At 37.1% G+C, this 12,396-nt stretch overlaps 1 protein-coding gene across 1 annotated transcript in view; it reads right to left on the reverse strand.

Annotated features, from left to right (window-relative positions):
• Positions 1–12,396, reverse strand: part of ola1 (Obg-like ATPase 1) — a 134,458-nt gene that overhangs the window by 67,418 nt on the left and 54,644 nt on the right. Inside the window, exons 5-7 of the mRNA XM_052013923.1 lie at positions 3,485–3,660; positions 1,331–1,411; positions 1,003–1,100 (exon numbers count right to left, since the gene is read on the reverse strand). Coding sequence (XP_051869883.1) covers positions 1,003–1,100; positions 1,331–1,411; positions 3,485–3,660 — 355 coding nt within the window. The remainder of the gene's footprint in view (positions 1–1,002; positions 1,101–1,330; positions 1,412–3,484; positions 3,661–12,396) is intronic.

A 12,396-nucleotide genomic window follows, 5' to 3' on the forward strand; every position in this document is an offset into this window, starting at 1 on the left:
AATTCCTTTGGCTATATGAATTCAAATGTACTATCAACTTCTAATCAACTGAAAAGTAAAATCGTAGGCAAACATCTCTTGAAAGTTTGCTTATTATTAAGATCTATTATTAACTGTGCAATTACAGTCAACTATCTTCACTTTTAACCAACTCTGTATGAATGTGAAAGCTTTCAGTTTCAGGAATCTGTCTGATATCTGATAAACGATTTTCAAGTCCAGACAGCAATAATTAACCTACAAAATAAAAGTACAATAAAGACACAGACTGATATATCAGTCAGGGCCAGATAATAAAGGGTTTTATACATTGTTTCCATGTTTAGAATCAGCAGGAAAGAATCAAAGTTAAAATATTAATCCATGAAGAGGAGACAATTTAGTCATTTAATATTGTCTCCAATTTTGAAGTTATTTTAGTCTTACTCCTTTTGAATTGGCATCATTTCCTCATTGATCCAGCTGATAACAGATGGAAAATAACCCACAATGGCTACCATACCAGTTGTGTACTGTAATCTAAATTAGAACAATTACTTTTATTTATTTCAAGTGTGCAATTAAGAAATATTCTTTAGTCCTCCATATTTCTAGTTTTCATTTCCTTTAATCATAGATAATTTCCATTCTAAATGTCTGCTCATTTAGGTACAAATGAATAAATTATGCACTGACAGCACTTCTATTCTATAATATTTGCAATTTCCTTCAATGAAAAAGCAAAACAAGAAACTTCATTAAGTTAACGCATCAGAGATTATAAAGGTTATTCCTTAAATAATTCCCTACCATAAGCTGCATTGATATACATTCATCAAACTGGCATTAAAACAAGGTTCTCATTTAAAAACTGTTTTGAGACATTATGACAAAAATTGTATTTAAGATTTGTTCTAAGGAACATTTCCAAAATTAGCTTTTGCAGATAAAAGCACAGATCAACAACCAGGTTACAAGACAAACGTTGAAAGTCCAATTTTCTCTCTCCAATAGGAAACTCACCATTTATTCTTCCTTCTAATGTAGTCTTTCTCAGACAAGTTAACCAAATAAATCATTGGTTTTGAAGTCAATAGCAAATGTTTATTCAATACATCAATCTGTTAAAAAAAAGCAAAAAAAAATGCAGACTTCAGAGCCCAATTTATTTTGAAGAAACCAAATACCTTTAATTTTAATAACCTTAGCCCTACCACATGGGACGTTTTAAATAACTAGGAAAGTGAATTATACAACAGCCTTTCTTACAACCTAATTACAAGATTTCTGCAGGATGAAATGACATCTAACGCAGTTTATAGATGTAACACATTGCTCATCCAAGTCTTACCTCCTTGTCATTCCAATCGTGATAGAAGCGCACATGTTTCTTTTCATCAATAACCCAGTTCTTGACTTTGCACATTATGTCCTGGAAGATTGAGCAAAAACAAATGTGTTACAATCATAGAAGTAAATCAACTCAGCAAGAATTAGGTAGTTATTTTCCAGTTGTCAAAATAGTAGAAGTTTCATGGGATGGAAAGAAAAAGTACTTTTTGTTAACTTTCACTTGGGCAAAGATTTCACTTAATAACTTTTGCTAAAATATGTAATCGCTCTCATTAGATTGACTGTGTGAGAAAACCAACATAGGAAACCAGGATTAAAATAAATAAATGACTGAAAGGCGAGGAAAATGAAGGGAGAACGATAAGCTAAATAAAACATTCACATTTATCCAACCTCACAGAAGCCAGTAAAAAATAGTCAAAAGCTTCTTCTACATTTGTTTTTTGCCAATACCTCCCCACTTCCAGAAAACGAAAGGGAAAAATCACTTCAATTGCACAATAGTAACAGAATCATGCTGGTGATCTCCAACCAGCTGCATTCAGTTTCAGAACATCTTTCTCAACAGGAAATTTAAAGGTCTTCTAGTTATCAAACCAATGAGCATTCAGAAGGTGCAACTACAGGAAGAGACAACTTGCTTTGTTTCTCTGTCCTTTTCTTAAAGAAAGATTAATCATCTGTGAAATGGAAACGGCAAACAGCAAGTGACACAAACTGAACTCTTAAAGCCTTTCCTTATCCATTTCACTGCTCTGAATCAAGAGCTGCATGTGGCACGATTCCCTTTACAAGCAGGTGTTAATAAAAGGCAGGCAGGTTTAAAAGGTCAAACTCAACTGCTTTTAGATAAATATTTTGTGATGAAAATATATTAGCAACAGTATTAAAGACTGAATGCAGAATGTTTTTAATATTAAAATTTTAAATGTCTAATTTGTAACTATATTTTTAGAAGCATCGCTCTATTACATGAAATTGACAACCTCCAAACAAGTTTAATATTTCATGCTTTACCCTAAAAGCTTTTTTTCTCCCTTGCATGAATACTAAAGATTTCAGAACACTGCCAGAATAGTAGTCAAAACTAAAAGTAGAAGTTATATCAATGATGAAAGGCCAGCTGCATTTTTTTCCCCTAATATCTGCAAGATGACCAGTCATTTAAACAGCAAGGTTCTACAAAGATTCAAGTGTATAAATTCATGACCATTTTACCTCAAGAAACAAAATCTAATTTTACAATTAGCCAATATTACGAACATTAACAGTGAGAAAAACGATGAAAGGTCTGTAAAGTAGCAAATTTTCTATTCCATCAGAACCTCTTCATGACAATCACATTTTTGATTTCTACAATTTTTAAATTTAATAACATGACACAAAGAACCTACACATGCATTACCATACAAAAATGCTAAACATCATGCTCACTAACTATTCTTTAAAGCTTAAAAAGGCATCCAGGAGATTTCACTTGGCATCTTTACATACAACCTTTGACAAGTGATGCAGACCATTTTTATTCATTGCCTAAAATTGTCAGCAATTATGTGCGTCACTGGCCACCTGCAAATTCTGAATGCCTGCTCCAGCCATCATCACAAAAACCAATGTCAGGAGGATTAATCTGAGAAAACACCGAGTCCCCTAATGGTTTCAGCAGGTGAAATGGCCCAGCTGGTTAATACAACAAAGAGTCAGGATAGCTTCATCAAGATAAATGACAGAGAAAATAATGAAAAGGCCAAAACTTTAACTTGTAGAACAGAAATGATGTTCTGCACAAGTAAAAATCATAAGTTTGAATTATTTTCCCTAGCTGTCACATCATGCTGTAGGCTTAAAGATCTGTATAGTGTTCTGAACATGTAAAAGGCCTGTCCAAATACTTTCATTAGCCTGGCATTCTGACCCGAGGTTACCCACTGAATGAATAACTCAGTGCTAATGATGTCTACAACTCCTGGCCTCAGACTTTTATAATTTATATACAGAAATATCATGTTAAACTCAGTCCTTTAATACAACTGTCAGAGAATGACCAAGGATAACAAGTAGAAAGTAGACCGACAGTGCATTTCAATTATTTCATACACAGCTGGGGGAAGCAGGGGGTGACTGGGAGAGATGGGGCTGATATTTTACTTACATATTCTGGTTTTAGTTTTTTGTCACCTCCTCTCACTGCCACTTTCTCCAGTTTGTCAATAATGGGCATAATTAGCTCTTCATCCTTTAGTCTCAGTTCTTCGTGAATGATTTCAATATCCCGAACAGGATCCACACACCCTTCAATGTGAACAATGCCATCATCCTCAAAAGCTCCTGAAAGAGGCATTTTAAATGAAATATTTCAAAATAAGATTTGTTAATAGAAGTTATAGATGTACCTTCTCAGAGTACATTGATATAAATGTAATAATAAACTGAAGATAGCAACAGTGCATTTACAAAGTGTACTACTGTATTCAATATCCCATTTAATTCTGAACCCCACCATTCTTGTTTCTATAAGAAATTAAGTGCAAATTGTAAAATAGTTGAATTCATCTGCCACGGCTCTTCTCAGAATCAAATCTATTTTATCATTCTAGCTCCAATGGTGATTAGATAATGAACCATTCAGACACACAATTTACACAGCAGCTAATTTCATCGCCCTGATTCCAGGGTATAGATTTTAGGGAGCCATGAAAAGAGCAAATGACGGCGCATTTGTCATTTGTGAGTGACAACTATTCACACAGTTTGAAGAAATGGTTCTGGCCCTTATTAGGTACACATGCCATTATCACATATTTAAAGTACAGATAGGGCCATAATTTTAAATTGCCAACTGGAAATAAAAGTGTAAAACAACCAGATATTACTGGAGTATGTGTACTGACTCATGCCCTTCCATGTCATTTTTATTCAGCTTATGCAAACAAACTGCATAAATGTGATTCCTAAGAACCACATCTATAAATTACCACAGCCAAAGAAAACCATAAAAAAAGAGGCAACTATCAAACAACAAAATATCAGTTTAATATAGATTGCAATTGCTGCACAGTTATTCTGAAAATAATAGATTGCAGTGAATATAAAGGCCAACGTTACAAGTCAAATACAATGATTCATTACTTGAAAAGGTTATTATGTATTTATGGATTTTTCCAAGTCAGCTGCAATAGATAAGAATGAAAGGAGACTGCCTCATTTTTCCACAGTTCATAGAAAATTTACAACTCAGAAGGCCATTCAGCCTATTATGTTTGTGTTGGTTGAAAAAGAGCTATCGAGCTTAATCCCACCTTCCAACACTTGACTCATGGTCCTGCTGGTCATTTTAAATGCATATTCAAATGCTACTTAACTATGATGAGGTCTTCTGCTTCTACCAACCTTTCAGGCAATTAATTCCAGGCTCCTATTGCCCTCTAGGTGGAAAAAAATTCTCAACTCCATAGCCTTGGAGAGGAATAAGAGTAGACGATATGGAAAAGTATTTAATTGGGGGAGGGGAATTATGATGCTATTAGGCAGGAACTTGGGAGCATAAATTGGGAACAGATGATCTTAGGGAAGTGTACAACGAAAATGTGTAGGTTATTTAGGGAATTCTTGCCTGGTGTTCTGGATAGGTCTGTCCCATTGAGGCAGAGTAAGGATGGAACAGTGAAGGAGCCATGACATAGAATATCTTGTCAAGAAGAAGAAAGAAGCTTACCTAAGGTTTAGAAAGCAAGGATCAGACAGGGCTCTGGAGAGTTACAAGGTAGCCAGGAGGGAGCTTAAGAATGGACTTAGAAGAGCTAGAAGGGGGCATGAGAAGGCCTTGGCGAGTAGGATTAAGGAAAACCCCAAGGTGTTCTACACGTACATGAAGAATAGAAGGATGACTAGAGTGAGGGTAGGACTGAACAGGTATAACAGAGGAAACGTGCCTGGAATCGGAAGAGGTAGGGGAGGTCCTTAATGAATACTTTGCTTCAGTATTCACCACTGAGAGAGACCTTGACATTTGTGAGTAAGCGTAAAACAGGCTGACACGCTAGGGCAAAAAACATTAGGAATAGATAAGTCACCGGGGCTGGACGGGATATATCCAAGGTTACTACAGGAAGCGAGGGAAGAGATTGCTGCGCCTTTGGCGATGATCTTTGCATCTTCACTGGATGCAGGAGTAGTGCCAGATGAATGGAGAGTGGCAAATGTTGTTCCTTTGTTCAAGAAAGGGAGTAGGGATAACCCCGGGAATTACAGGCCAGTGAGTCTTAATTCAGTGGTGGGCAATTACTGGAGAAGATTCTTAGAGATAGGATTTATGGGCATTTGAAGAAGCATAGGCTGATGAGGGACAATCAGCATGGCTTCGTGAGGGGCAGGTCATGCCTCACGAGCCTGATTGAATTCTTTGAGGATGTGACAGAGCCCACTGATGAAGGTAGAGCACTGGATGTGGTGAACATGAATTTTAGTAAGGCAGTTGATAAGGTTCCTCTTGGAAGGCTCATTCAGAAAGTCAGGAGGCATGGGATCCAGGGAAACCTGGCTGTGTGGTTTCAGAATTGGCTCGCCCATAGAAGACACGGTGTAGTTGTAGATGAAACGTATTCTGCCTGGAGGACAGTAACCAATGGTGTTCTGCAGGGATCTGTTCCGGGACCCCTGCTCTTTGTGATTTTTATAAATGACTTGGATGAGGATGTGGACGGGGGGGGGGGGGGGGGGGTTAGTAAGTTTGCAGATGACACAAAGGTTGGTGGTGTTGTGGATAGTGTTGAAGGTTGCTGTAAGTTACAACAAGATATTGACAGAATGCAGAGCTGGGCTGACAAGTGGCAGATGGAGTTCAACCTGGAAAAATGTGAAGTGATACACTTTGGAAGATTGACTTTGAAGGCAGAATACAAGGTTAATGGCAGGTCTCTTAGCAGTGTGGAGGAACAGAGGGATCCTGGGGTTCACGTCCAGAGATCCCTCAAGGTTGCTGTGCAGGTTGATAGGGTTGTTAAGAAAACGTATGATGTGTTGGCCTTCATTAGTTGGGGTATTGAGTTCAAGAGCTGCAAGGTCTATAAAACTCTGGTTAGACCACACTTAAAAGTATTGCATTCAGTTCTAGTTGCCTCATTATAGGAAGGATGTGGAAGCTTTAGAGAGGGTGCAGAGGAGATTTGCCAGGATGCTACCTGGATTGGAGAGCATGTCTTATGAGGATAGGTTGAGCAAGCTAAGGTTTTTCTCCTTGGAGTAAAGGAGGATGAGAGGTGACTTGATAGAAGTGTGACAAGATGATGAGAAGCATAGATCGAGTGGACAGTCAGAAGCTTTTTCCCAGGGCAAGAACGGCCAACACAAGGGGACATAATTTTAAGTGAGAAATGTCAGAGGTAAGTTGTTTTTTTTTTTACAGAGCGTGGTGGGTGCATGGAACACACTGCCGGCAGAGGTGGTGGAGGCAGATACATTAGAGACATTTAAGAGACTCTTAGACAGGTAGAAGAATGACAGAAAAATGGAGGGCTATGTGGGAGGGAAGGGTTAGTTAGATCTTAGAGCAAGATAAAAATGTCGGCACAACATCGTGGGCAAAGGGCCAAAACTGTGCTGTAATGTTCTATATTCTGAAACTCCCTTCTAATTCTTCTACCAGTCACTTTGAATCTGTACCCCACAGTGTTTGATCCTTCTGCTCAGGAGCTAGATCTTCCTGTTAAAACTATCTAGGCCTCTTATTGTTACATAATTGACCTCAAGTTCCCCCTCAGCCAATCCCAATCCAAAAACAACTATAACCTCCAATCTTTCATCATAGTTGTAGTTTCCCAGTCTCAGCACATCCTTATAAATCTCCTTTACATCCCCTCACTACAGTACATCTTTCCTGTAAAGTGGTGACCAGAACTGTATGCAGGAGCCAGATGTGATCTAGCTACTGCCGTATACAGTTCCTGGCATAACCACCTTGCTCATATTCTATGTCTCGGCATTGCTAATAAAGGAAAGGATCATAAATGCCCTTCAAATCAAATTGAGTTCATTGTCAAATGCACATACAGTGAAGTACAGGTATAATGAAAAACTTGCTTGCAGCAGCATTGCAGGCCTTCAGATTCAAACAACACACAAAACATAAATTATACATAAACTGTACATAAATTATACAAGACAGTGAAGAAAAACTGAAAAATAAAACATTAGTGCAAAAACACAATTAGAATCAAGTCCATAGTATTGCAAGAGGTGGTCTGTACCATTCCATGGCTGAGGTACGATTAGGGTTATGCAGGTCAATTCAAGAAAGTAGGTTTTCCTGAACCTAGTGGTGTAGGACTTCAGCCCTCAGTACCTCCTGCCTGACAGTAGTGGTGAAATGAAGGCATGGCCCAGATGTTGGGGATCTTTGATGATAGATGCAACTCTCTTGAGGTAGCACCTCATGTAGATGCTTTCAACGGTGGGGAGGGTTGTGCCCATGATGGACCAGACTGTGTCCACAACTCTCTGCAGCCTCTTGTATTCCTGTGTGTTGGAACTGCCATACCAGGCCATGATACAATCAATCAGTCAGGATACTTTATACAGTGCATCTTGAATAAGTTTATTAAAGTATTTGGTGAGACACTGAATTTTTAGCCACTTCATTGACCACAACTATTACCATCAAGGCTTTGTGCACATGCCAGGTCTGATGAAATATATTGGTGTGATCACAATGTGAAATTCTCAAGAAATAAAGGTGTAAAACAACCACACATATGGGTATGGAATATGTGCACTGACATGCAATTCCACGCCATTTTAATTCAACTTAAGTAAACAAACTGTATAAAAGTGATCTCAAAGGACCACATACATACATTATCACAAAAAAAACACAAGGCCACCATCAAGCAAAATATCAGTTTATTAAAAGGTAGCAATTTCTCGACTCTTTGTTCCTCCACATCCATCAATATCCTCCCATTTATTTTTCTATTCCTTTGCCTTGATGCACCTTGATTCAATACCCATGGCAAATGTTAGAAATTTGCCATGAGTTTGCTCTTTTGTCTATCACAGATTATGTGCAGGTCTACAGTATACTCTCAACAGTTAATGTATGCTACTGCAAGTTTGAAAATGTCAATTAAAATCTTTCACAAAAATTTTAACTATTTTTAATTAAAACTCAAACTTGTTACAAGTTTAGTAACTTAATAACAGTAAACCAAATGACAAAATGGTTAAGATCCCAATGCAGAAGTCTCAACCTGAAATATCGACCATCCCTCTCCCTCCAAAGATGCTGCCTGACCTGCTGATTTTCTCCAGCCGTTTAATTTTTGTGGCAGATTACACCATCTGCAGTCTCTTGTATCTCCAAGTTATTTCAGGAAGGAGGTAAGAAATTGGCATGAAGGGGAAAAAAAGTCACACTTAACAAGAGGTCACAAATTCAGCTTTCACTCTGCAATGTTACCTTGCTCAATACCCCAAGTATAAATGCTCAATTCAAAGAAAATACTTGAGAGCAATCACAAAATTAGGTACATTTCTCTATACTTATATTTTATCGTGTTGGCATTAAAATGCAGCAAGCCCTTCTCACTGGGACTTCTTTAGATTAGTCTTTATGAATAACTGATGGCAAGCTTCAAGCCAATATTGAGCTTTGAAGCCAAATTCTTACCAGAAAGTTTACAAATAAGTCAAAGGCCTTTAAAGGACCATAAACTTGCCAGATCCTTACACTGATAAAAACAAAAATGAATTTCTCTCTTTGTAGATTCCACTGCTCCTATCTTAATATATTTTCGCCATCCCAAAGGCTACAAGGGATAAAATGAATTTGCAGATGGAAAACAGTCAATTCCACTGCTTGAGGATTGTCAAGTGTACCTGCAGCTGTGCAAGGTGGCTGAGAGCAGGAGGGCTACCTTGTTCAACATTTCAGAGAAATTTTCATGGAAGACAATGAAGCAACATGCAGAAAATGGCAACCAATTAACCTGTACACAGTCTGTTCGCAAAATCTGCGAACAAATGCAGAAGACAGATATACCTTAAGGAAACTGTATGTTGCATCATCTAAAAGGTTGCATATTTGCATCTACCTGTGTTATACCACATCTACCCACAACCTTGCAGATCAAGCATTACTTAGGTTTGATGCTCCTGTTCTATAGGGTTACTAGAAAACAGGGGCAATTATTGAAATATTCTAAAAATATTTGAATAAATTAACAAAACTTACTGGTACAAATTCTTGGCATAGCTTTCAATCCTCCTTAAATATGCAAATTATGACCAGATAGTAGTAAATTTAAAATGAGAGGAGGACAAATTGGATAACTACAGACTAGACTATTAGTTTCAGGCAAAACTGGAACATATTGATTGCATAAATTTAGTGAACATTTTGGAATGCAAAGACAGCATGGATTTGCAGCAGAGGAGTTGCACTTGGTGAACATCTTTTGGTGGTGAACAATTAGAAAAAAAACATCCAACTGTATCTAGAATTCTGATGACATGTCATAAAGACTCCAAAAAAAAATCAGGCATGCACTGTGAAGGAATATTGCAACTTAAATAGAAAGCCTATAGACCGATAGACAAGATCAAGTTAGAGTAAATGGCTTTTACGCAGCTTGGGGAAAGGTTAGGAAATGGTCTACCTGCTGTGTCCACTTTTGTTCCAAGTACAGTTGATATGGGTGTTTGTAAAACAACCTCAAAGTTTATGGATGAGTCAAAACAAGACATTTGATAACAGAATACAGGACTTGAAAATAATTCAGGAAGTTACTACTGTTAAGACATTAATAACTTTGGAATACAAATTAATGGAGAGAAATACGAGTTAATAAGAAACAGTAACAGAAAGAAAGAATACTTAAAAGTTGGATTGCAAACATGCAGAAGGATTTGAATATTTAATTTGCAAAGGAGGCAGAACGCTAATAGGTAAAGTCAAAAAGCTGAACAATAATATTTTAGATTTAAAAGAGCAATTACACATTTGCACAAAACAAGGGATGAATCACAATTGTCAGTACTTTGCAGATTTGGATATCCAATTATAGAAAGGATAATAAAGACAGTATGGTTTAGAATCAGAATAGTTAGACTATTATTTTTATTGGAGTATGTGAAACAAAGTACATTTAACAGAGGCTTTTAACATTAGGGTTTTGACAATGACAACAATACTTCTCTGATTGAATGTTAATAACAAGGGGTACAATCAAACCTAACAGAAAATCCTTTTTCCTCTATTTCACCACACTCTGCCTGCCCCTAATCCCTACCCACTCACAGGACCCCTGGAGAATGGTGTGCTTTTACACAGGGCTAGGTTAAAATGAAGACTATTTCATTATTTATTCAATTATTTGTGAAGGGGAAATACTTAGATTAGCCTTAGCAGTTCCAGCACAAGGCCAGAAAAGAAACGTTGGACGAATGCCTTTTCTGTTCTCTAAACCTTGTGTTCTGCATCCCATCGATAACTAACACTGAGGCAAAACCACCTTCAAAGGGCAAATCACAATCTGCATTTCAGAGGTTTAATTGCCTCCTGACAGAAAGGATAGGTTGCATGATCAATATCCTTTCCTTTGAGGAATGCAGGTTAAACAACATTTGGATGTTGTTACGATATTGCTATTGAAGTTCGGAAGAAATGTAAAGTTTTTTTTCAGTAGAGATTAGTGCTGGCTTCAAAGCTTTATGTGAGCAGCACATTGCTGATAGCCACTCGGTTCCTAGGGAGGGGACTAAATAAAAACTCACTGACAGTGTAATCCTTACAAAAGTTGTCACTAAAATACACAAAAATAATTCAAATGGAAAATAGCACACTATGAGAATCCCATTATCAGTATAATCGCATTTCCTTTGACTTTACCTGCAGGTAATGATAAACTGGCTAAATGTACTTCAACTACATTTTTAAAGCAGATTGCACTTATTCCATTCATATACAACTTGAAACCCTTCGTAACTTAATAACGTGACACAAAATTGGTTCAGGTTTTCCCCCATACCTCACCTCCCCACTCTACCCACTCTCCTTATTGTCTTTTCTGCTTGTCCTTTCAAAAGGAGGAACTTATTTGCAGAGGTATTACTCTGCAACTTCCAGTCGTCCTTTGATAACTTATCCAAGAGACCAGTATTCTTATGTAAACATAGATGGTGATTCCTAACAGATTTGAAGTAACACTGCTACCGAGTCAGAATTTAATTCTATTTTTGCCTTGTGTCTACAAGTGCTCGAGAAAAACAAGAATTGACTGATTTTCTTTACTAGACGCACAATGAAGCTAAATACTAAGGTTCAACCAAAGCCCACAGATTGAACTTGACATTTGTGTGATAAAGCAAGTCATTGAATTAATTTATAGAGTTATCAAGGTAAGACAAAGATTTTAGACAAAACATTTCATAATTTTGAATAATAATTTTGAGGGCTGGTTTTTAAAACTAATTGGTAGCTGCTAACAGAAATTTTAATCTAAAATGTAGTATGTCACTAATGAACTATCCTAATGATTGAAAAACATTTTATTTGATTACAACACTGATTGCAGTAATGCCAACATTTATTGGACATCCCTAATTGCTCATAAGTTGAGGAAGCAGTTAACAGTCAACTACATTGTTGAATCTAGAATTATCCTTAGGCAAAATCTCACTTTCCAACCCATAAGCCTCCACATTCAATGATTCAGCCTTACATACTGAGGGGACTGAAACTGGAAAGCTGATTAGCATCATTGAAGAGTTATGTGGTCAGCTTCTGAAAATGGGGAGACTACAAGAACATCAGTGCATGAATGAATCGCATACAAAATAATGAGATAGCAGACCAATTAACTTCTAGAAGGAGAAAAATAAATACATGTCAGGTGCAAAAATGTTAAGGTTACATCAATGTATTGCCCAACAAATTTAACCAAGAGTTGAAGACGGAAATTAAATCTGATGTTTTAAGAGGTACAAGTTCCTGAGAGAGACTAAAAATGCCTGAAGCTAAAGTAACTTAAAGAAATGGTTTGGATTCATCAACATGCCTGCAATTAGAAA

The sequence above is a fragment of the Pristis pectinata genome, chromosome 1, assembly GCF_009764475.1.
Source record: "Pristis pectinata isolate sPriPec2 chromosome 1, sPriPec2.1.pri, whole genome shotgun sequence".
NCBI lineage: Eukaryota > Metazoa > Chordata > Chondrichthyes > Rhinopristiformes > Pristidae > Pristis > Pristis pectinata.